General features: G+C 38.5%; 1 protein-coding gene across 1 annotated transcript in view; it reads left to right on the top strand.

Annotated features, from left to right (window-relative positions):
* LOC134740824 (uncharacterized) overlaps window positions 1–22,532 on the top strand; it is a 49,472-nt gene extending 26,940 nt beyond the window's left edge. Inside the window, exons 5-10 of the mRNA XM_063673466.1 lie at window positions 1,425–1,613; window positions 18,778–18,914; window positions 19,683–19,854; window positions 20,673–20,783; window positions 21,169–21,311; window positions 21,671–22,532. Coding sequence (XP_063529536.1) covers window positions 1,425–1,613; window positions 18,778–18,914; window positions 19,683–19,854; window positions 20,673–20,783; window positions 21,169–21,311; window positions 21,671–21,966 — 1,048 coding nt within the window. The 3' untranslated portion in view covers window positions 21,967–22,532. The remainder of the gene's footprint in view (window positions 1–1,424; window positions 1,614–18,777; window positions 18,915–19,682; window positions 19,855–20,672; window positions 20,784–21,168; window positions 21,312–21,670) is intronic.
* The last annotated feature ends 4,563 nt before the right edge of the window (window positions 22,533–27,095 follow it).

Genomic DNA, 27,095 nt, shown 5'->3' with positions numbered 1-27,095 from the left:
CTTTGATATCATAATATGATGTCCGTTAGCTATCATTCGCGCGTGCAAAATTAGCAAATCAGGAGGCCAATTCGAATCTACATTTTGATATCATAATATCTAAATGATGTACGTTAGCTATCATTCGCGCGTGCATTTCGCTCATACATGTATTGGCGCGAGCGAAACGCACGGGCAAATGAGAACTAAGGGGTCATCCATTAGTCATCACACGAATTTAAAGATTTTTTGACACCCCCCTTTGTCACACCTGGTCACTTTGTCACAACTCTTCCCCCCCCCCCTTGTGTGACGTCACATATTTGGTAATATTGTTTTCAACGAAATAAACAATTTATATATATTTTTATTATTTTAACGAAAAAAAACTATCTTTGAACATCCACATTACTATCATTTTAATCCGGAAAATCCCGGATTTAAAAAATCCAGGAAATCCTAAAAAAACCGGCCAAGTGCGAGTCGGGCTCGCGTTCCAAGGGTTCCGTACATTACACAATTTTTAACAATGTATTTTTTAATGTTAAACGTGAGTAAAATGTCTTTAAAAAACCCGTTGGGGTCGGATTAAAAATATAAGTAATTAAGTCCGACTCACGCTTGATTGAACATTTGTAATAGGTTTTCCTGTCATCTACAGGTAAAGAACTATTTTGTGTATTTTTTCCAAAATTTTAGACCCAGTAGTTTCGGAGATAAAGGGGGAGGGGAATGGTCAATTTTTGCCTATTTTCTTGAATACCTTCTAAACTGATTATTCAAAAATTACAAAAAATATATATTTCAGGTTCCCACAATGTGCTCTATCATTTGATATGTAACATGATATAGTTTGAAAAACTTTATTTTTTAATTTATTCATTTACCCCCCAAAAGTGGCCGCCCCCCTGTTTAAAATTCATTTGTTTACGTTACATGTCCGTCTTTGGGTCATAAACTTACATATGTGTACCAAATTTCAACTTAATTGGTTCAGTAGTTTCGGAGAAAATTGGCTGTGACAGACGGACAGACAGACAGACGCACGAGTGATCCTATAAGGGTTCCGTTTTTTCCTTTTGAGGTACGGAACCCTAAAAATGTTAATGCAAGGAAGTCTCCATTTCATTTCATTTCATTTTCATGACTTTGTTCTAATAAGTAGGTATTTATACTCTGCCTATTCCGATCACTCTATATACCATAAATCGTCTGCAATTGATGAAAATGCCAAATATGATGATGATGATTTGTCTACAAACAAAAAAATGACTATGCGGATGCATAAACAGACAGACTGAATAACGCAACTTCGCAGAGTACAATGAAATTCCATACAATAAAGCTAACGTTTTCACGATGACAGACGCATAGGAGCAATTTGCCCTAAAATCTAATCAACCCTTTGACTAGTGGCCATTTTCATACCAAGCTTTCTTTCACAGAAGTGGAAGCCTCCTCTACTGGGAGTACCGTAACCGCACCGCCCGCGATGAAGGCCCCACGCTCATGGAGTGGGAGGGACCAAACCAAGGGGGCGTGCCGCGGCTACTGGTAGCGCTGGCGCAGCTGCATGCACGGTATGGTGCGTTGCCTTGGAGTCAGGTGCTACAGCCGGCCATAGACCTCGCCAGGTAACTATTGTTCCTTCTTCTTTTGTTGTTTTTTTCGATCCCTATGAATTGGTTATCAAGTTCAACGATGATAGAGAGGGAGGGAGTGAACTAGAGTGGAGCGCGGCGACAGCTGCTCTGCTAGCGACTCTAGTACAGCTATTTGACCTCGCTAGGTACCTATTGTCCCTATTACTGCGATCCAATGCTGGTGGGAGTGGTGGGTTAGTTAGAAGTGAGTCAAGGAGTGTGAGGAGCGGATCCGTGAATTCGCCAGGTGAATATGTCTATGTCCTGCAGGTGAATTACTAGGCTCCTACGTACATAACGTACATACGTTAAATTTTACGAACTAATTCAAAAATCTAACTATCATATAGTAATAATATAGTGACATAGCTTTTCTAATAACATTATTTTTACTATATGAGGCTGGAAATTGGCAACAAAAAAAAACCAGATATTTTAGAAAGTTTTTTATTGCTGAACTGAATTGATGCACCCGTTAGTCATTACTTTTTTTTTATGAAATAGGAGGCAAACGAGCAGACGGATCAGCTGATGGTAAGCGATTATCGCCGCCCATGGACACCCGCAACACCAGAGGGGTTGTAAGTGCGTTGCCGGCCTTTAAGATGGGAATACGCTCTTTTCTTGAAGGTTTGAAGGTCATATCGGTCCGGAAATACCGCAGGCGACAGTTCATTCCACAGTTTAGCTGTGCGAGGCAGGAAGTTTCTATAGATACTTTTAGCGTATTTAAGCACTTAAGGCGAGATTGTGGTATTTGTGGTGAATACGTACCATTCAAAGTAACATCATGTAACTGTAAGATTTCACAACGGCGGGACTTACTTTTTACCACAACTAACTGTCATATAATAAAATTAATCTTGTACAAAGTAAAAAATCTTGATAACCGACTAACATCATCACTTAGCCAAATCAACCGAAAACCTTATGGACTGCCTTCAAAATATGTCCGCGGCGACAGATTTACGACCTTGCCGAATATTATAATTGTAACAGTAACACTGAACTGATCATGAATAACCCTTATATCGTATCAATAAGGTTTACAATCAGTCAACAATAACTTGTTTACCACAAATCATCTCCGCGAACTGCACGTGTTTGTACAATCGGGTATTTCCCGTGTTAATTCTGTGTTATTACTTAGACGTCGAAGCATAAGAAAGATGTACTGATTCATACAAAAATCACCGGGGCGGTAAAGTACTGTACCTATTGATGCTCTGATACGCAACAGTTTTTCGGCTGACATCAGGAAAAAGATGAAAATAATTCATGTTAGTAAATACTAATTAAAAAGGAAAAACCAGGTCAGAACAAAATAAGGAAAGATATCGGAATATTACTGGCAATGCGGAATATTTAGAGTTGGAATTTATAATTGGAGTTTTTTAAAAAAGGTGATAAATGAGTTAATAAGAATTTTATACTAGTAGTCATACTTGTTATGGCCATTTTTTGCCCGGATGCTGCACTTCATGATAAAAGCAAGCCGCTTTGCACAGCTAGAAGGGACCAAACTGAGTGATTTGGATCTGCACTAAGTCCACTACTATTTAACTTGGTGATGGACTTCCTAACCAGGAATATTCAATCACCTCTTCCATGGTGCCTGCTGTATGCCGACGACGTTGTGCTGGTCGATAAGTGTGCACAACATCTGCAAGAAACCCTGGAAGCATGGAGACACGCACTGGAAAGCAATGGTTTGCGTATCCGCAGAAGCAAGACTGAGCACATGGAATGCCTATTCAGCACTGGCACCTCGCATCCATGCACCATAAACCTCCAGGGAAGTCCTCTACCAAAAGTGATGCTCGGGTCGATGCTCTCAGCGGATGCCACTATTGAAGCCGACGTCACACACCGAGTCAATGTTGCTTGGCAAAGATGGCGAGATCTCACGGGGGTTCTGTGTGACCGAAGAATGCCGATCAAGACCAAAGGCAAAGTGTATAAAACGGCAATAAGACCTGCCTTAACATATGGTGATGAGTGCTGGGCGCTAAAAAAGGTGCACGAACAGAAAGTCCATACCAACGAAATGAGGATGCTGAGATGGGCTGCGGGTGTAACTAGACTTGATGAAGTGCGTAACAAGCACATCAGCTGAAGTTTCAAAATAGCGCCCATCACTGAGAAACTCTCCGAACAGAGGCTGAGGTGGTATGGACATATTATGAGGCGTGGCGATGACCATGTCGTGAAAAAGGCGCTGGCCCTTCAGGAAACCAAAAGAGGACCAGGGCGTCGGCCTGCTACTTGGTGGTCCACCGTGTCAAAGGAGTTAGAACGAGCCCAATTAAATCCACAGACAACCCAGGACAGACGGTCCTGGCGCATGAGCGAACGAGGAGAGCCGACCCCAAATAATGGGATAAAGGCAAAGACGAAGAAGAAGAAGAATAATTCCTAAGTCTATGTCAATTCAACAAAATAATTATTCGTTACTATTAAATATGTCAGGAAAAGAAAAAAAAATTTAATACTATCCACAGAATAGAAGCACTTCTTCAACAAATAAGTTTTGAGACAATTTTTAAACTTTAATTTAGTGACTGCATTCAAATGTAATGGCAATCTATTCTTCACAAGGACTATTGAATTGAACCAGTTGTGATTGGAAGTAAATCGTAAGAGATTCTACGAATTGCCATAAAATTCACAATGCCATCTATATCTATACCTCAACTCACTGCTTGGATTGATCTTTCAATGTTTTGTTGAGAATTGCACCTTAATCCATTATAACAAGATGGGTATTTGATTATCTTCGTCGTCGACCATAAGTGACAGGTCTTGTATGCCTTACGTACTTCCATGTGTGAACTGGTTCATTACTTCAACTGCACTCATTTTTAATCAAGTCAAGTACAATGTAAAGAAAACAGGCTAGTATGTTTCCGTGTCAACTGGCGTTGATTTATTTGAAAGCACGTTTAGTACTTGAAGGGTACACGGAAAGAACATGTCTAGTCACTTTTTTTGAAAAATGATATTTTTATCTCATAATGTAGAGTTCATGAACTATTAGTTACATTTTTTGCTACCACTGTTTGATATATGAAACACAACTTTTTTTTTTGTTAAAAAAACCTCACGGAATTAACATACGTTTTGACATTGTTCCAAATTTTTTAATCGCGATTACTCAAAATGTTACTATTAAAGTGACTATAGACATGTTCTTTCCGTGTACCCTTCATATGACGGCGGTAGTGACCAGGGTGTCCCGGGTTCGAATTCTGGTAAGGGCATTTATTTGTGGGTTTATCACAAGTATGTATTTGTTCCTGATTTCTATGTATATGTTATGTGTTATATTAAATATGTGTAACTATTATATGTTTTATACAATCGTCGATTGTCGTTGTCCACACACAAGCCAATATTGAGCTTACTGTGGGACTAGGTCGATCTGTATAATAAATATGGGGCATTTTCTATGAAAAGGGACCTTATTGTCGATAGCGCTTACGCCGCTCAGCGTCGCGCGGTATAGTATTTATAGCTGGTCAAGCAAATCTTGCCAGTAGAAAAAGGCGCCAAATTTAAAAAATGTAGGCGCGAAGGGATATCGTCCCATAGGTAATTTGAATTTCGCGCTTTTTTCTACTGACAAGATTTGCTTGACCAACTATTATAGTTGACAAAGCAAAAGTAGTTAAAAATATATAATATATCGGAACAGCGTTTATAATGGCGTAAGCGCCATCGACAATAAGGATAATGTCCCTTTTTATAGAAAATACCACATATTGTATGTATGTATGTATGTATATTCTTTATTGTACATAGAAAAACAAATAGGAGAAACACTGTTATAGTATGACTCTTCTCAAATTATTCTTACGTCTAAGACCCTAATTTGTTAAACAAAAGCAATTGTTTCTTTTCTTGGAGCGGTCGACCATTGTGTGCCATTTTGTCTGAGGGAGTGCCACGCGCTCAGACACAATAGCACACAATGGCCGACCGTCACAAAAGAAACAATGGCTTTTGCTTAACAGATTAGGGTTTTATAGACGTAAAAATCATTTGAGAAAATTCTTACTATACAAAGAAAATTAAAAATTGTTACAATTGATATGTTTATTTAAAAAACTGCTTTTTAGGGTTCCGTACCCAAAGGGTAAAAACGGGACCCTATTACTAAGACTCCGCTGTCCATCTGTCCGTCTCTGTCCGTCTGTCTGTCTGTCACCAGGCTGTATCTGATGAACCTTGATAGCTAGACAGTTGAAATTTTCACAGTCCGACTCGCACTTGGCCGGTTTTTATTTATTTATTTACTTTTTTCATGTAAATAAGCAACTCTGAGTAAACATGAGTTCAAAGGTTGTACTTATTACAAGTGAAAGTGAAGTAATTACAGTATCTCGGTAATTTATTTTAACACAGTGGCAACAAATCAAACTGATAAGTTTGACATTGATGTAATTTTTTGCGTTTAATTTATGTGTCATTTTTTGGGGGCTTATTTGGGGGCAAAAACGTACCAGCGCCTGTAGACAATATTGACTCAAGTGTTATCGATATCGATAGCAAGCCATTTCTAAATCATAATAACAAGTGTGACTCATTCTTGAAGTAAACAATTTTAATTAAGAGTGTTACGCCGCGTCTTACGTAAGCAAACAACTCGCGCTGGCGCACCACGGCGTTCGGGTTCGCAACGAGATCGCCCTTTTAAATGGGCCTCACGGCAAAACCGCCGAGGCCGTGAAGCCGTGAGGTTCCATTTAAAAGGCCCTAATTTACTAGCTTTCCTGGGTGTCATGCTTCAAAACTTGTATCACCGACAGGGGCGTATTTACCCTAGGGCCAAGGGGGCCATGGCCCGGGGCGGCAGGCTGCGGGGGGCGGCGCAGGCCGCCGCTGGCTTTCAGTTTCGGGTGCCTCAGTGGCGCCCCAATAATTTTTTTTTGTGGTGTTACTGGTAGGTACTAGACGTAATTTAATTTAAAGTAAGTAACTATTCGTTGTCTATTGCCAGTAGTCACATCAAAATTTTTACAGCGCGTTTGCGCCCCTTTTCCTTCTACCTCCACGTCGGATTGTCGACGAGTTCTCATAATGTCGCCCTGTGACGTCGCTCTTCACATCGCCCTAAGGCCGCGGGCTTCCGTTAATGCTTTTTGGCCCTGGTCTGCAACAAACGCCGTAGGTCGCGTCCGGCGTGACGCTGTACGCGACGTACGAATGCTTACTATGGAAATGCACTATAGCGGTCTCTCTCACACGCCAGACGCCGCGGCGGCGTACGGCGTTTGTTGCAGACCAGGGCCTAACGCTGCATGCTTGACGTCGGCATTAACGCCGTGAGCGACGTCTAGACGCCGGCCATTGCGTCAGCAGTCGCTATACTTCCTACGGTAAATAAAGGCATCGTGTACGACGTCCGTACCTCTGTGGCGCACGGCGTCCAGATGCTGACGCCGACGTCAACCGAAAACCGTACACTATTAACACTATAATTATTGAGTATAGAATTCAGAGGCGACCAGGGAGTTGGCGAACGGGTCAGTCGGAGCCTAGCAACGAAAACAAAGCGCGTTCTTTTAGTGGGTACTAAATTTCGCATCATTCATTTAGTGGTTAATTACTCAGCAAAACACTGATCAATATACGCAAAAATCATATTGAAAGAGAACTTATAATACCAAGTGGTATTGAATAAAATTAGAGTTCAGACACGACACGACATGGTTAGTTTTTTCAAAGGTGAACCGCAAGGCAGGAGACCGAGATACTGGACAGCAGAGCCCGAAGGGAAACGTAAGGTGTATAGTTAAAAAACAAAGAGACGGACCGCAAGCAGGATATTGAACTAAAGACCCTAAGATGCCGAAGGGAGCGCACCATGCACCACGTAAGGCCGAGATGCTGCAGAGCCGCTATAGGTACGACCCAATTTACAATGTTATTACTAATGGCTCTGTGAGCTACAGACCTCGCGTTAAGCTTAGAAAATGTAAAAGTGAAAAATACTTCGTTCGTTGAGTCGTTATCACGGTCAACTCACAATGGTCTTAAGCGCCATATAGATAGACGCTTTTGGCGCTTTTAAATCCTTTATGCCAATTTCCGCATTTTGAAAAATTTCCTAAAACTGGATCGACAAAAAATCTATTTAATCATAGAATTTATAAATATGTAACAATAATTAGTACCTACCTAAAATGTAAAATTATTTAAGCATAGATATTATATAATTTATTGACTTGTAAAATGACTGCCTTTTACCAATAAAACATCTGAATCAGAATCTGGTCACAAAATTTTACGAGAATCAGAATTGCGACCTAGCCTTAAAACGAAGACCTTCATAAAAATTATGGCGGACTAAAAGGTCAGGTTGCGAGCCCTGAAAAGCTTAAAAGTCGCGCTTTCCAGAAGACCCGAAGCATTCCTGAATTTACTAAAAGGTCAGGTTGCGAGCCCTGAAAAGCTTAAAAGTCGCACTTTCCAGAAGACCCGAAGCATTCCTGAATTTACTAAAAGGTCAGGTTGCGAGCCCTGAAAAGCTTAAAAGTCGCGCTTTCCAGAAGACCCGAAGCATTCCTGAATTTACTAAAAGGTCAGGTTGCGAGCCCTGAAAAGCTTAAAAGTCGCGCTTTCCAGAAGACCCGAAGCATTCCTGAATTTCCAGCACTATTAGTTATACTGTGTTTCCAGCAAGTCGCGCCACAGAATAACTAATAGTATTACCGTACAGAAAATTCACTCCTTCATAAAAGTCAGATTTAGGTATAAAATTATACCTATACTCGCCGCCTGCAAGCAACACTGAAACTTATAACCGCGCACGAACCGTGAATCTTTGCGCGCCGCAGTTTTATGACCGAGCTGCGAGTGTCGGCACGGGGTTGTCACTTGAGAAGTTTTACCTACTGATTTATTATTTTTAAGATAAATATGTAGGAATTACGAACGTTGATTCTGTAAACATATTTTTTTTATCCGGAGATAGTATGTCTGATTCTCACAGAAGTAGGTATGCCACAGAAGTACTTATTCCTTTGAAAATATAGTCAATATAGTCCGGAATTAAAAAAATATATTTCTGCTTCCTTGTTCTTCCGTTTATTCAGACATCCGTAAACATACAATATCTATAGATTTAGGTTTCGAAGGCATTATGTATTTTTAATTTTGCGCGAGTCGAGCGGCAGCCCATTGCCATACGCCTGCCCGGGAGGCGCGCCGGGCCAATGTACCTAAACTGCGAAGTGACACCCCCCTGGTCGCGCCTCGTTTTAATTTGAGCGAACGCCAAAGGTCGAGTAGCAGGAGAGCCGAGATCACATTGGTTCCAAGTTCCAAGCCAATTCCAATAGCTCTCCTCTCCGCCAGCTCGGTCTTCGACCTTGCATATCACTATCGGCAGCAGCATATCGCTATCGGACGCTCCGGGTCTCCGGCCTTATGCAGAGCTCGGCCGTCGGCATCGCTTACAAATGGCTATAGGTTCGATTCCAAGCTCTGCAGAAAGGCACTGCGAAAAAATTATGCTTTTGTGTTTGTTTCGTGGGTCATGGGGGGCGGCAGAGGCCCAATGGCCCGGGGCGCCAAATATGTAAATACGCCTCTGATCACCGAATTAGGCGTGTCACCAAATAATGAGAGTTTACCCTACACTATGGCTTCCCTTTTGCACACTTCAACTATCTTTAAGCGTATAAGCTTCATTTTAGATCTGTGCTCTAAACTTTATGTACCTACAGATGTAGCGCATAATCTTTTCTTCTTCGTTGCACCTTTATAGAGTGGTCGTAGCCATTATGTAATCTTTTGAGCGACTCGCTTAACGATAACAGTACGTCGCCATTCCTCCCGTAGACGTAGAGCTGCTTCTCGTGAGCATTCGCTTATTGTGGCCGACACACTGGCGTTGATTTGGTCGGGCTCGGGCCATCTCATTGACGATCTTCTCTAGCCCTGTCACCTCCCACTCTTTCTTGCACAACCAGACGTTCTATGGATGTTCCGTCTCGCCGAGACACGTGTCCAAAGAAGTTGAGGATCCGAATTTTGACCGTCATCTTTTACCATCGTATTTTTATGGAAACGCCACAACGTGTTATGCTATTTCAGTCAGTCTCAGTATAAAGTACTGAGATTGACTGAAGTAGCATGACAAAAACGAACGTTTCCGAGAAAATACGAAGGCAAATTAGCCTCATGCATGAAGTTTATATTTGAACGAAATATGTTTTATTCGGATGTTTGTTACCGTTATATCATGTTACAAATGCATTTCCGTTTTTAAATTACCATTTAATCACTTAAAATTATAAATAAAAAGTACAAAAATTTGCCCGCGAAAAGCTAGCGAGCGAAACGCTCGAAACGCCACGTGACGTCACGCGTTCGACAGATTAGTGTCATTAGTAGCAAACGTCAGTTGGGCCGCCCAACGTGTGACGTCATCACGCTCTGTCGAATTCGCGCCAAAAATTATGAGCGTTTCAACCGCTCAAAATTTTTCAACATTTTAAATATTTTTTAATAAAATAATGTTAAGGTTTACAAAAGTATTTTTATTATTTCCGGTGTTCCAACGATATAAATTATGAATCCAAAAATAAAAATAAATTCATGCATGGAGCTAATTATGCACTACATCTGTAGGTACCTATATCACACGTCTCATTTAAATAGCTCTTGCAGCACACGTGTGTCAACTCACATATAGGATATGATATAAAGGCACGTTCACTTACCTATTTTCTCCCTATAAATCATTCTGCCATGATACAACAATTAATGTTTGTGTGAACTGTGCAGCTGTTATACGACCAATCTAAAGTGTTGACATTACGGCATGTTTACTAAAGTGCATTACACTTTACACTTGTCAGGCCGAAGCCGTTTTTTGCTGTCTCAAATTAAAATGTCTTATCTCCAGGCAAATTTATTTTTATTTTATTATTTTTTATTTTTAGAAGAAGAAGAAGAAAGAAAGAAAATACATTTATTTGACGCCACAACATAGTACATAAAAAAGAAAAGCATGCAGACAAAAAAACATTTGGACGCCAAAAAGGATCCCCACTCAGCATAGTGCCGCGGCAAACCGTGGCGCTGGTTTTCTTAGACCTGTACCAATAACTTTTGAGGTTATAAGAATATTAATGTTGCTTATTTTATATATATAGTTTCCAGACCATATACTAAACCTAAAAATAATATTTTGTGTCATCCTAGGTATTTGCTTAGGTAGAAATTTAGGTATTTCTTTTTTCAATCAGCATTCTGTAAAAAAAATATTAGAGACGAAATTCTTTGTTTCCCTGTAAAGGCAAAGTGGCTTCCGACGTACACACGCATTTTGTGTCATTTTCATCCACGGCTATAATGGCATTTAATAAATACCTAATATTGATCCTAAAACGCCTAAAAAAATATTAGAGTCGGTAAGTGAAGTGTTGTACTTTACAGAACATTGTTATATGTTATTCAAACAAATCTGTGTCAAATTCATCCACCGCTTTTATTTAAAAAAAAATTTTTTCTAATTAACACCCTGTATCTGCCACAAAAAAAAATTCATATCATTAAGTTTACGTCTACAATATTATAATACCACATTGAGACATCATTCATAATTTGGGTCATTTTGATCCACGGTTTTTTTACTGTCTGGCAAAATAAAACTCAATTGAGCAAGAAGGGCGTGCGCGGGGAAGGGTACCTACGCGGGTGGGGTGCTTATTATACTTGCCGCAATATCAGCTGGCGACTGAGATCTTAATACTATCTCCTTTACCCTTGTTAAGACCAACCAAGAGATAGCATTATGAGCTGTCTCGCCACTTAGTTTTGCGATACAGTGTATTTATTTCATTTGGAGGCATAATTACATTGTCTATAAATATAATTAAAAATAAACTGTAGGCTGCACTCCTCATACTGACCAACATTTGTGACGTTCCTAATCAAAAGGTACCACTTTCTCTGACAGGTTATTTGTATAAAGATATAATCAAATTTCGTCTTTATGGTAAACGACAAAGTGGTACCTACCTTTTGATTGAGAATGTCACATCAGCGACTTAAAAATTACTTTTGTTTCGATTTTTAGTAGACTTTTTAAGTTTATTTTAAGACGCAATTTATTGTGATTTTTGTTATGTTTAAGCGTGGCAAGCAACATTAATTACATTGATGATGATGTTCATTAAATACAATATTTTTTCATACTATACTGAACTGTCACCCTATACGTGAGAATGAACAGCGCCCTCTTGACAATGATCATATATTACTGGTCAGGCTTTAATATGTGTCATAATTTGGTAAAGTCCCCTTTGTGGATTCTAAGTTTCCGAGTTACAGCAGTTTAGTGAAAGCGTTTTTTTATTAAATATAAATTAAGGGTTGAATAAAGGGGAACGAAAATTTAATTATTTTTGCGCTACGACGCATGGTTTAGGAGATCAAGCCCTATAAAAAAAACTCTTTTTTTGCGTTTTTTTTGTATAAATTAATGGTTACATAAAGGGGACCGAAAAGTTGATTATTTTTGCGCTACGACGCACGGTTTAGGAGATACAGCCCTATATAGATTTTTTTCTTTTTCTTTTTTACGTTTTTAAATCTTAATTAAGGGCTTCTTAAGGGGAACGAAAATTTGATTATTTTTCGCTACCATGCACGGTTTAGGAGATACATCCCTAAAGTTTTTTTTGTTGTTTTTTTTTTCTTTTTTTTGTCATTGCGTTTTTTGTTATTACTTTGGGGTTTCATAATAGGGAACGAAAATTTTATTATTTTTGCGCTACGACGCACGGTTTAGGAGATACAGCCCTAAAATGATTTTTTTCTCTTTTTCTTTTTTGCGTTTTTAAATCTTAATTAGGGGCTTCTTAAAGGGGAACGGATATTGATTATTTTTGCGCTACGATGCACGGTTTAGGAGATACAGCCCTACAAAGTTTTTTTGTTATTATTTTTTTCTTTCTTTTTCTTGTGTTTTTGTATATTATTTTGGGGCTTCATAAAGGGGAACGAAAATTTTATTATTTTTGCGCTACGACGCATGGTTTAGGAGATACACGCTATAGATTTTTTTTTTAAATTTTGCGTTTTTTTAAATATAAATTATGGGTTGCATAAAGGGGAACGAAAATTTTATTGTTTTTGCGGTACCACGCACGGTTTAGGAGATACAGCTCTATAAAGTTTTTTCCTGGTTTTTTTTGTTTTTTTTTTTAAGTATTAATTACGGGTTTCTTAAAGGGGTTTTTTTAAAATTATTTTTGCGCTACGACGCATGGTTTAAGAAATACAGCCCTATAATGATTTTTTTTTTAAATTTTGCGTTTTTTTTTAAAATATAAATTATGGGTTGCATAAAGGGGAACGAAAATTTTATTATTTTTGCGCTACGACGCATGGTTTAGGAGATACAGCCCTATAAAGATTTTTTTTTTAATTTTGCGTTTTTTTTTTAATATAAATTATGGGTTGCATAAAGGGGAACGAAAATTTTATTGTTTTTGCGGTACCACGCACGGTTTAGGAGATACAGCTCTATAAAGATTTTTTTCCTGTTTTTTTTTAAGTATTAATTACGGGTTTCTTAAAGGGGTTTTTTTTTAAATTATTTTTGCGCCACCACGCACGGTTTAGGAGATATTATATCTATATATATAGCTATAATAGCTCTATAAAGTTTTTTTCCTGGTTTTTTTTAAAGTTTTAATTAAGGGTTTCTTAAAGGGGAACGAAAATTTGATTATTTTTGTGCTACGATGCACGGTTTAGGAGATGCAGACCTATAAAGATTTTTTTTGTTGTTTTTTTTTTCATTGTGTTTTTTGTATATTATTTTGGGGTTCCGTAAAGGGGAACGAACATTTTGTTATTTTTGCGCTACCACGCACGGTTTAGGAGATATAGCTCTATAAAGATTTTTCCTGTTTTTTTTTTTTGTTTTTTTTTTAAGTATTAATTAAGGGTTTCTTAAAGGGGAACGAAAAATTGATTATTTTTGCGCTACGATGCACGATTTAGGAGATGCAGCCCTATAAAGATTTTTTTTTGTTTTTTTTTTTCATTGTGTTTTTTGTATATTAGTTTGGGGTTCCACAAAGGGGAACGAAAATTTGATTATTTTTGCGCTACGACGGTTTAGGAGATACAGCCCTATAAAGTTTTTTTTGTTTTTTTATTTATTGTGTTTTTTGTATATTACTTTGGAGTTCCGTAAAGGGGAACGAAAATTTTATTATTTTTGCGCTACGACGCACGGTTTAGGAGATACAGCCCTAAAATGATTTTTTTTCCTCTTTTTCTTTTTTGCGTTTTTCAATCTTAATTAGGGGTTTCTTAAAGGGGTTTTTTTAAATTATTTTTGCGCTACGATGCACGGTGTAGGAAATACAGCCCTATAAAGTTTTTTTGTTATTTTTTTCTTTTTTTTCAGTGTGATTTTAGTATATTACTTTGGGGCTTCATAAAGGGGAACGAAATTTTTATTATTTTTGCGCTACGACGCATGGTTTAAGAGATACAGCCCTATAATGATTTTTTTTAATTTTTATTGCGTTTTTTTTTAAATATAAATTATGGGTTGCATAAAGGGGAACGAAACTTTTATTATTTTTGCGCCACCACGCACGGTTTAGGAGATATTATATCTATATATATATAGCTATAATAGCTCTATAAAGTTTTTTTCCTGGTTTTTTTTTAAGTTTTAATTAAGGGTTTCTTAAGGGGAACGAAAATTTGATTATTTTTGTGCTACGATGCACGGTTTAGGAGATGCAGCCCTATAAAGATTTTTTTTTTTTTTTTTTTAAGTATTAATTAAGGGTTTCTTAAAGGGGAACGAAAAATTGATTATTTTTGCGCTACGATGCACGATTTAGGAGATGCAGCCCTATAAAGATTTTTTTTTGTCTTTTTTTTTTCATTGAGTTTTTTGTATATTAGTTTGGGGTTCCATAAAGGGGAACGAAAATTTGATTATTTTTGCGCTACGACGGTTTAGGAGATACAGCCCTGTAAAGTTTTTTTTTAGTTTTTTTTTATTGCGTTTTTTTTAAATATAAATTAATGGTTACATAAACGGGACCGAAACGTTTATTTTTGCGCTACGACGCACGGTTTAGGAGATACAGCCCTATAAAGATTTTGTTTCTTTTTTTTCATTGTATTTTTCATGTATTACTTTTGGGTTACATAAAGGGGAACGAAAATTTTATTATTTTTGCGCTACGACGCATGGTTTAGGAGATACAGTCCTATATATTTTTTTACAATGCATGTGCTCGAAAAGTGCGTTTCCTACGGAGCCATATCGTGCGGAAAGTACTGCTTTTCCGCACTAGTGCTTTTTGTTTTCAATTTTTTTTTACAGTACATATGGTGCTACTTTCTCGCACTAGTACGGAAAAGAGCACTTACCGTGCATATGTCGAAAGTTTAACCCTTTAAACTTACAACATATGGCCCTCCATATGTACTGTAAAACGTACGATACACGTGCGAATAGGTAATTCGCAACTCGTGTCGATTTAAAACACTCCTTTTAATAATTAAACTTATTTGCCATGATATGTTTTTTTATTTACTCGCACAATGCATAGTAAAACATTGTATGATACACGTGCGTAAAGATGATTTCCGCACTTGTTGCATAAATAGCAATTTTTTTTTATCAAAGAATGAAAGAAAGTCAGGGTATTAATAACCAAATTTTACTTTAGTGGTACCTTTTCCCTATCACTGTCACAAATGTATGTGGCGTTCACGTAAACGCGATATTTTTAAGATTTCCCTGCGCAATGTTGCCAGCTCGCTCGCAAATCAAACATGTACTTACAGTTCTTTTGCATAATGGTGACATTGTACAATATCTATGAGTTTTAAATAGGTAAAAGATAATTCGACGCATTCTTTGCTTGCTTGTTGCTTGTTGTTGTGTTGTTTGCGTAACTTCTTTGAATAAGTTGCGTTAATTTGGCGCACAGGCGAAGTAAACTTGCGTTGCGTACGGCAAGGTCACGCCGCGGCCCCACCCTGCACGGCCTCCGTTGCCCATTCAGACCGCCCGCTAGCTTCGTTTGAACGCAAATAATATTTTTGTAATATTTGTTTATGCAGTGGATGCAAGTGACACAAATTCATACATCTTATTTATCCCGCATTTCAAATTAATAAGATGTAAACTCTAATATCTTTAATATTCTTTTGTAACGGTGACAGCCTGTTACAACAAAATCATCAAATATCTTATGAAGCTATGCCTTAATAAGACACAAAATCATTTAATGGACCTATTTAAACGATTAAATTCGACCTAAGTAATTTTTTTTAACTCTAATTTTTTTTTGTGTCATTTAGAATATTATGACATAGTATCAGATTGCAGTGGACGTAATTGACACAAACTATGTTTTCACACTAAAAACACTATCCTAAATGCAAAACAGTTACATGTTTTCTCTCGAATATTTTTTTCTCCAAAATAATTTAAAATAAAAAATAATTACCACAAAATAACAAATTACTAGAAAAGCAAATTATATATATGACACAAAACAAAATGTAAGATTTACATCTTAACAAAGTATTCATAAGCGAAAACAGAATTGACTTTATTATTTTTATAACCTAGGGGTCAAAATATAGCCAGCGGTACAGGTCTATTCTGTGGGGACCTGGCTTAATCTAAAAATAATGGCAACGACACACAAATAAAATTTACATTTACATAAAAATACAAACATTATTAAACAGAAAATTAAGACAAACAAAATATTAATTACCGCCTTTTTTAAATATATTTATAACGAAAGTTACAGAAAAAACCAACACCAGAACGAACTAAAGACTAAAACTATAACAAAGACTAAAACTAAAACAAATCATCAAATTGACGCGGAAATGTAAAAGTGTGTGTGTTTTTAGGGTTCCGTACCCAAAGGGTAAAAACGGTACCCTATTACTAAGTCTTCGCTGTCCGTCTGTCCGTCAGTCTGTCTGTCTGTCACCAGGCTATATCTCATGAACCGTGATAGCTAGACAGTTGAAATTTTCACAGATGATGTATTTCTGTTGCCGCTATTATAACAACAAATACTAAAAAGTACGGAACCCTCGGTGCGCGAGTCCGACTCGCACTTGGCCGGTTTTTTTTTTCTTTTTCATTTCTTGTGACATACTACTTTTTGAAATTGGAATGGATATTTCTTGAACGGCAGCGACGGCGACGCCATTGTCCTTATTCTTCAACAAATAATTCCATTCTAATTGGTAATTATACAATTCACTGATTTAAACTTTCACGATTTTTACTCTTTATTATTCACAACGGCGGGACTTAATCGCGTAAAATATTCGTAAGAGCTAGAGCATAGTCATTACTTCTTTTCCTTCCTCTTACACTCTTTTCAGAGTAGTCATAGGCTCAAAGGTTATATTCCGTTTTGGTTGCGTTTTTGCGAGACTTGTCCATCTTAGTAGACTTGTGGCACTGAATTTAATTTTGCTAGATTTTATCTTGTATGATCAATTGTATGACAATTTGATCATAAAAAAATGTCTTTAGTCTCATCTAGCGTCCTTAATACTTACACAATTTGATTGTGGAATCGGCGAGTCAATGACCTTCAATTTAATTTTTGTATCCACACCACTAGATTAATTTGACTAAATTAGATTGGACGAATAATTGTCCCGTCTGGACTGGCCTTAACTCTGTACAGATGTTGCAGTGACAGAGTGTGAAAATGTCATTACCATCAATTTCAGTGGTATTATCTCACTTTGCACCATTAAACTCTTAATTAGCACCATTAAACTATCAATATATCGCCAATTTTAATTACATTAGATCATAACGATGCGAGAAGATAGTCTTTGGTTGGATGCCAACTGGCGCCGCACAGTCACTCGATACAAAAGCGTTAGTTTACAATTTTTTATCGTTGTTTGATTGACAGTTGCTAAATATACTCGCTTGTCTTCCTAAATCCGCCCCATTTGCTGAACTGTCAAATAATATTACAGACTACAGCTCGAACAAGAGAACCATGGGTTCGGTCGGGAACAGAGGAAGCGGTATGTTATGACGCATAAGATTTGAATACCGGCATTCCGGAATCCCGAAATACTGGAATATCGTACCGATTTTTACAATAATTAAATACCGAAATTGAAAATTTTCTTTTTGTTTCGTTATATAAAAAAAAAACAAGAAATTACAAAAAAAAATGCGATAGTTGTAGTTGTGAATGTGTCACTAGCAAATTTTTGAAAAGTTTTACTTTCGAGAATTTATTAGATTAAACGTAATAATTAAGGAGTATTAAAATGTAATAGGGATCTATTGACTTGGAAACCAAAAGTTTATGTCAACGCATGTTTTATGCGAATGTGCCCATGGAACTTTCAAAATTTCCGAATAGGTTTAGTTGTTTTATCTACAGTTCTAGACAATATGAGGTTGGACCGCGAGTTATTTTAGTCCATTCATTCAGTAAGTAAGTGAACATTGTTAACATGGATGCTGGAGATATCTTTCATGTGAATAAATTTAATATTCTAAGAACAAATTAAATTATTTTCTATTAAAATATTTTAATTTGTGTCTTTTCAAGTAGACACACTACTATTTAACCATGCTACCGTGACCGGATAGCCGAGCGGTTCAGGCACCTGGCCGGTAAACGGGGGACGCTGGTTCGATTCCAGCTCTGGACACTGGAGGCTTTGGTAATTTTTTCCTTCGTATATGACATTTATTTCAGTTTAAATTTAATAAACAAATAAAGTCCTATAAATATAAATAAACACCTACTTACAACAAACTCTCAGAAGATTGACAGATCTCATAAACTTAATAAACAAATTGACAGGTAATGCGTTGAATCTCTTCCCACGCTTCGAAAATGGAAATGTCCATGTCTTTTATACATGCTTAAATGCATCAGGTTTCCAATGACAGTATAAAATTCATGCCAATTTGAAATCACCCCTCTTAAATTAATACAACCGTCTTTGGAATAAACTGTCGCCCGCGGCCCGCGGCCCGCGGTATTAAGGTCCGCCCGGTTGTCTACAATAGTTAACAGCATGCTTAAGCTCTTATACAATTTTTAGGTATGAAATAAGAATACTGTATTGTTGTTAACAGAGGTGGTTACACAGTTTCAAGAGGATTGGCGACAGCGGCAAGCGATGCCGGCCGCGCCGGTTGGCTCGTGAAAGGCGTGCGCGCCGACTCCGCCTACGCCGACTATCTTGAGACGCTGCAGCGCAACACTAGTGCAGGTACATCACTAACAAACAGGAGGTCGAGTGTCAATTTAATGCTTTTACTAGATTTGATATTGTTATGATACAATCTTGATACGAATCATAGTGCATCTAGTGCGCACTCGATATTTTATGTTACGGCGCACTTAATGCATTTATTATTAGTAGGTAGTAATAATTTTATTAGAAATTGTATACCATTTTATTAGGCAGGCGTCCGGTTTTATATCCCAGAGCCCAGTATTTAGTCTATCGCTTTCACGCAATAGCCTTCATTTTAGATTCCATCAACTCTCAAATAGTCCTTACACCCTGGTGGATGCTGCGTATGCGTGCGTCCCATGACACGGGCAAGGGTAGCGTCCACTCGGTGTACCCCTTACATTTCATAAAAGTGTCACAAGGGCCTCTACGCGTGGGCTTCAGCTCCTTCCACGCCTCCCAAAAGTCCGGAATACCATTGTTCCGTAATGGGAATGACATACATATTTTATTAGTAGGTAAGCGCGAATGATCGTATAATATCGCTACAGCTTTCATCAACAATAACGTCAGAAAGCATGACGGTCGCGATTTGATGTTAACTTAATTTAATCAAATAGCTGTAATCACATGGATACGATTTGAAAAATACAAATAAGTATCTAATAAACAAACCAATTAACTAAAATACTTATCACCAAGTCCAACTTTCATATATATTTTAGAAATAAAATTTTGTTCTGATATACCATATTAGTGATCAACAAACATATATTTACAAATTACAAAATCTATACACAGAGCTAACGGAGATGTGGTCCAAAGACGCAAACGCGGTGAGGTTTTCGTCGGCGCTGGCCGCTGTACCTGGCGGCTGGAGATTATTCGCCGGCGGCGCTGGCGCTGCATCGGCGGCGAGAGCACTCGTCGCGGCGATCGAGATACCCTTCGATGTTGATGAGGCCGAACGCAGGTTGGCGACATTTGCCTTTTTGTCCCATGAAAAGTGTCCCATCATTTACCCAATCTTTTTTTAGTATACATACAATACAACTCTCAACTCTACGTCGCAAGGAATCTTTTAGGGCCAGTTCAATCAACCACGATTGACGGGCTGATCACCGGCACTTAGCAGTGAAGTATGAAACTTGACATATAATAAAATTTAGCTAACGTTTTAACGATGGCAATTGGATTGGTGCATTCGACCCTTCGTCTAGTTCCCACTGAGCATTTTTCTTTTCGTAAGTGTATTTAGGGTCAACGAATTCAACGATTAATGTATAAAATGTAAACTGACATGACCAATATTGTATCTGTGTATATTAGCAAAATAATTAAATTAAAATGCATAAGCTCAACAATGTAGTATGTAGGTATTTTATAACATAGCGTAACGTATTACAATAAAGGTAGTTTATGGTGTAGGTATTATATCTTATTTTGATATTTACCAGTCGCTTTTCGGTGAAGGAAAACATCGTGAGGAAACCGGACTGATCCTAACAAGGCCTAGTTAGTTCCCCCTCTGGGTTGAAAGGTCAGATGGCAGTCGCTTTCGTAAAAACTATAGTGCCTACGTCGATTCTTAGGATTAGTTGTCAAGCGGACCCCAGGCTCCCAGGAGCCGTGGTAAAATGCCGGGATAACGCGAGGAAGAAGGAAGAAGGAAGTAAACATCGTGTTTACTATGTAGATATTAATAAAAACTAAATTCTAACCAAAATAATCGTTTATCCGTTGGTATTATCAGTATTGTTTTTTTTTTCTATAAGAAACAAATGTATACAGGGTAGTTGCTGCTCTTGTGAATGAGGCGCACGATGAAATATCGCCGGCCGGCGGTGTGGCAACTGGCCTGGCTGTGGTAGATTCCGTTGACACCTACATTGCACTTGTCACGTACGTATTCACTTTAATGGTATTTGAACCCGTGCTGTTTGAACCTATAAAATTGCTCATCTTATCAATTATTGATGTTAGGTACCTATCAAACTATACAATAAAAAAGTTGTTTAACTTACCACCGCCCACTACCCACTAGAAATAATACAATGTAAGGCTAAAGATGAACTATGGAAACATATAAATCTGTGTTACTCCTTTTGAAAGTTGCAAGTTGTAATTTTTACTTTCAGGTTTAATAATGGATCCAATGCAGCCTTACTTACTCCTATAATATTCAACCATGCTTTCCGCAGCATGGTCGCCAACCTACTGACTGTAACATTAGAAGATAATAGCTATAAATTAATCTCACCTTTGACATATTGTTCTGTGAATATAGCGGGCTGTCAGTGCCGTTCGGCTCGTTGCCACCCTGGGGCGTGGATGGCACGGACGGCGAGGGCAGCGCTGCCAACGCTCGAGATTCACCCGCTGCACCGATTGATCTTGCACCTGCCATCTTACTCAACGAGAACGTCTGTGGTTAGTGTGCCGTAGTTTCCCACACGATTGTAATAGTAGAAAGTTGATTCGAATGGGTCATTTTAAAATACAAGTGGTCACTCTCCTGTGTTGACTATAATTGTCAGCTTGAATAGGTAATAGACAATATCACATAGAATAATAGAAAAGAAGAATACCTAGCCGTTCACTTTAGGCAAGTAAGTCCATGTCCACAGGGGAGACGTGAAACTAGTTTTAAGACCTTAATACTAAACAGTTAAATGTATCTATGCTATTTTGCCCGAGGAATGCAACTTAAATTATCAACATTTATTAATTATCCCAAAAATATGTCAATATTACGCTATCCTACTCATAATGTGTTGTCACGTATGCAGGTACTCGCTATATCCTTGGGGCTGAATCATCAAGCGCGCTAGCGCAAGCAGCTGCCTCGCTAGCAACCAGCGCGGGCGACGAGCTCGGCCTGGCGATAGAACGCGCTCGCGTCGGCGTGTTACCAGGCGGCGTGCTAGCATTAGAATCGGCGGCGCCGCCTTCGCTCCAGCCTCTAGTCGGCGCAACGGTCAATGCTTCTCTTCCCTATGCTGCGGTTAATGTAGTACAGCAGCGGGGCGATGCGCTTGCTAGTCATGCTGACAGTCGCAGCGGTGGGCTTTCTTCGCGTTTCTAACATTACATTACACAGGTAACATATTTGTTAAAAACGAAGTATTGTTGTAAGGTTGATCGCCTGTTGTTACCTCTATCCAATTGTCTTTGTTTACGTTACTGTACATTTATTGTATACTATGTGAGGTGTGCAATAAAGAGTATTGTATTGTATTGTAGATTTAAAAAATCGAGTTTCCAAATGCAAGGTTGCCTCAACCGTTGGAAATTATATGCTTCTGTAACAATTTGTAAGTCATTTTATAAACGCATGTAACTCTTGAAAAGTGACTTCTGCTTATATTATAGGTTCAACATTATTTCTATGAATAATGTTGTCTAGTATAGAAAATACAATGTTATCTGAAAAAAAAATTGTCACTGCCACTTCAGAAATTTTCTGTTTTGCCTTAAGGCATCAAATCAGCTATTTGTATTTATTTTTATTGTGCATTAAAATGAAATCAAATAGTAAATAAAGGATGCTAAGCGTGTTGAATATGTACCTACCATGGTGCGTCCGGCAGCTTGTTATGTTTATGAAGACTTAAGCATAATACTCATAAAAACTTTATACATTATTACTTTTACGAACTGCATTTATATTGTTAACTACTTACAATAAATTTATTCATTTCGTTATCGTGTTACTGTTCAATATAATTGCTTTAATTAAAACATGCTGTTTTATTGACAGCCCCAAATTGATTTATCACTACACAATAGGTTCGTCTGGAGAATGTACAAAATTCTATATCGATAAATATAACTGCTTTTTTATTCACAAGTAAAACTTACAGAATAAACGTCACAATATAGATAAGTATTATACAGAATCACTCACACAGACATTGCCCCAGCAATAATGCGGAAATGTAGGCTAGACCGCACAACTGAATACCTGAGTAGGAACTCTTGTTCCACCATTATAATAACCTGTAGGTACTACGTAAGAATGTGCGTATGCGACATAACTGTTATCAGCCCGCGCAGCATGGTTTCCCCTATCACTAAGTCCGTCACTTTCGCACTCACATACTTGTTAGAACGTGACAGGCATGGTGATAAGCGTACCGTGCTAAGATTCCTGACTGGCAATATTATACAGGTAGCGTAAGGTACTGTTACTCGCAACAAAGAAATATTCATTGTCGGCGAAAGCAATGAGCCTAATGGCTTTAGCGGAGGCTATTGAGACGTATAACTGTATGACTGTCAGAATCAGACCACATATATGAGAATTGTGAATATTCACAACTCACAACGCAGCGCATAGGGTTCCTAACCAACATGACTGATCCCTGACTACGTATCAGCTGGAATACTTCAAGAGGTCAATACTGATTTAAGGATTTGCCACACTGAATGCGTTCTGCGGTCAGCGGTCAGGTCAAACCCGCATTATGTTGTTACATTGACAGCAACCTTTGAAGTTGAAGTTTGACCTGACCGCTGACCGCAGAACGCATCCAGTTCAGTGTGGCAAATCCTTTAGTATTAAGCGCACACCGCACATCAATCGGCGTGAAGGTTGTGTCAAAACAAAATCTTAACAAACGCCCTCGCCAGACAAAGAATGAAGGACTTTGGAACAGGCTACCTGGTACCAAAGGAATTCATAAAGCTACCCATAAGGTCCATCATCCGGCATATGGAGATGGTGGGGAAAGCTCTTGAGTAGCGGACGGATCTTTCCTAGGGGGTAACTGCACAAAAGATCCCTATGGGTCAAAGTGTATCCGTAAGGGCCCCCGAAACTATAATATAAGATAAGATAAGATAAGGTAAGATAAGATAAGATAAGATAAGATAAGATAAGATAAGATAAGATAAGATAAGATACGATAAGATAAGATAACAAATTGTTAAATCAGAATCAACCCTCCTGTTCTACATAGCCATCACCTAAAGGAACTCAATAAGAGTAAAATCAACATGATTCCCGTGAAAGATCGGAATATGCGAGGAAAATCCACCATTAGGAAAGCAGCGGAAAGTTAATAATTATATAGAAATACGTGCAACGTGCACTAATATTTAGATCAGTACGGTTTCACTCACTATTATTTTTAGTCGCTTTTGGCGAAATGTTTCGGATTCTTTGGGAATCCTTCCTCAGGCACGAGTGTCCGCGGCGGTTGTACGTCGTGCAAAATAATAGTGAGTGAAACCGTACTGATCTAAATATTTTGAAATATGTCTCACGATAGTTTAAGTTCGATTACGTGCACTAATGGTTCACGGCACGGATCCGTGTGCGTGTGCTCTTGACAAAACATCGACCCTCGACCATTTCATACTTGACTCAGCTCTGTTACTGAATTAAATCTGGCAAACTATTTTAGTAAAGCGTTGTTACGCATTTTGAACGAACGCGAAAAGCGTGCGCAAAGCCAAATGATACTAGCGAAGAACATACTCGTAATTAAGTACAAAATGTTTTGTGAATGCTAATAGATGCGGTCGAAGACCTTGTGTAAAGAAAAGAGCTCAAACAATAAAATTTTACACTTTAAGCGTACTGTATCCTTATTAGGTGTAATGTAGCTATTAAAGTTTTTATTGTTGTTTGAATGGTAGACATTACTTAGCGGTTAGCGGCCGTCGTGTGGTGCCGATCGGCGCTCGATTTATACGCCACAGACTATACTAGTACTTACGCGTAAAGCGATGTGCCCATTTAGCGGGATCGTGTAAATACATTTTTCACCTCAGCAGCTCGAACAAGCCTACTTTCGTCACTCCCTGGAGTGAGGAAAGTGCGACTTTCCTCACTCCAGGGAGTACAACAAAGTAGCTTTTTAATTTAGTGAAGGCTATAAACTGCCATTTCATACTTTGATTACATTTTTTTTTCTGTGTAATTCTAAATACATTTTAACCTTTAATAAGTCGGATGATTGAGAAAATCTGATGAAAATCACCCGAAATTCTACATTAAGAGTCCCTTTACGGAGCTATCCGACGGTTTTCGACATTCGGAATTACCGGAATACACCTTACATGAGTTACATGAATTCCTAAATGTTTGGAGATCGGAATATCGAGTGTATAGCAACCTAGTAGCTACATCGTTAGGCCACAACAGATCCAGAAAGACGCTTAAAGAAAACTGAAGTCTGTAATAGGTTTAAAGGTCCTTTTTTATAGTTTTTCGTAAATAATTCGTAAACGGTGACCCATAGCAAAAAATTGTCTTATACGTCAATAATCTGTATAAAATTTCCTACAAAATAGATATACAGGGTGTCCCAAAAATAGCACGTCAAACTGACACTGGAGGTAGGTGAATTAATCTTGAAGCCATTTTGGAGTCTACGGCCGGTAGCCCACGTGTTTCTTGTAAAGTCCAGCTATCACTTTACAAGTGATAATAAAATCACCGTCTTGTATTAACCGTACATTTTTTATCGTATTTAAAGCTAAGACCTTGATACTGGCGAATTGGTCCCACTGGACTCTGGACTGGCCATAATTTTAAAAGAATGAATGAATGAATATTAAAAATAGAATCAGGTCGCCACTCAAAATGACTAGTCACATCACTATCTACGCGTCATCTACTCGTGTCCCGTTCGCTATAAAATTCGTAGAATACATAATTTATTGTGGTTGTAGCTCGTAACTATCACCAGTCATAACATACAAAATATACCGTCCTTGCTCGGGGCTCATTCGCATCGGCGCAGCGTACGAAATATTCTAAAGAACGGACGGATAAAATTAACTTATTACCGAACAAGTCAGTTGATCATAAGTGACATGAGAAAACGATCCGTAAGGGAAGCTAGGTTTAGACGAAGCCAATGCTGGGTGCCAGGGCTTCAATAGGCCTTCGCTCTATTCCCGCCAGTGCTGGCAGCCAGCTGTTTATTCTTATGGTTTTAAAATGTCTGGATCCACTTTGAGAGATTACCTAACGATGTAAGCGGCATTTTACATCTGTGGTCTGTGCAGCGTTAGCTTAGTCCGACTCTACTGAGGGCCTAGCCAAAATCTACGAAACGCTATCTGTCTCTCTATCGCATATAATATACAGAAAGCGCACAATAAGCATCTTGGCTAGCCACACTGACAAGACAATGTGTATTTCGGTAGCTAATTACGTATTAGTTGTACATTATTTACTCAATGCTTTCATCGGAATAGCAAATTAACAATTGTGTATATGCAAAACGGCGTGGTTGTTTAAACGGGGCTGTCTGGTGTAAATGTTAGTAATTATATTAGCATACTGGACGTACTTTGAGGATATTAAACTAATAAACTTAGTTTATCCTGCGTATATCAAAGACAAGTATGTTTAAACAGAGATCCTTTTATAACTATACAAGGTAGACGTTCTGACTTCACTGTCGTAGTACAGTTAGGGTCTGGGCTAGCACATGATTGGCGCGAGAGTATCTCGCCGCGACATAGACTACCCGTCCCCCTTTAATTCATACAGTTAGTAATAGACGGGTAGTAACGGTAACGTCTACCTCGCGGCGAGATACTGTCGTGTCAATCATGTGCTCGGCCTACAGATATATCGACGCGGAATCGGCAAAAGCCGATAGGAAAAAGCTTTATGTCTGCGCAATAAGAGCGAAAAAGTCGTCGTTCGGCTCGGCTCGCATTGGCCGACGCCTGCCGACGCGTCGACGGCTTTTCGCTCTTATTACGCAGATATAAAGCTTTTTTCTATCGGCTTTTGCCGATTCCGCGTCAATATATCTGGGGAGACCCCAAGTCAATAGAAGCGGATGAAACAACTCTTCGAAAGTATCTGCCACTCAGTGCCGGCCCGAGTCCTTGATCAGGGTAGAGCGAAATCGGGTTTTGGCGCCCTTCGTTGAAGCTTTTTAGCAAAACGAACCGTATTTTGCGAGGCGGCCGCTCTAGGCGTATTTTGGGCCCGCGACACACTAGCGGCTTTTAAAACTTTTTTTTTCTCATTTGCCATTTTGGCGCCCCCCTTCCCATCCGGCGCCTAGAGCGGCCGCTCCACTCGCTCTACCCTAGATCCGGCCCTAGTGCCACTCTGTAATAATTGTGCCAAAATAAAGAGAAAAAAAATCCAAATAGAGATATATCTCTAGTATAGTTCGCGTTCTGAAGTAGTTTTTGTTTTATGTAATAGTCAGCAAACAAGCAGACGAGCCGCCTGAT

The sequence above is a fragment of the Cydia strobilella genome, chromosome 4, assembly GCF_947568885.1.
Source record: "Cydia strobilella chromosome 4, ilCydStro3.1, whole genome shotgun sequence".
NCBI lineage: Eukaryota > Metazoa > Arthropoda > Insecta > Lepidoptera > Tortricidae > Cydia > Cydia strobilella.
This window is presented reverse-complemented; position numbering and strand designations above follow the sequence as displayed.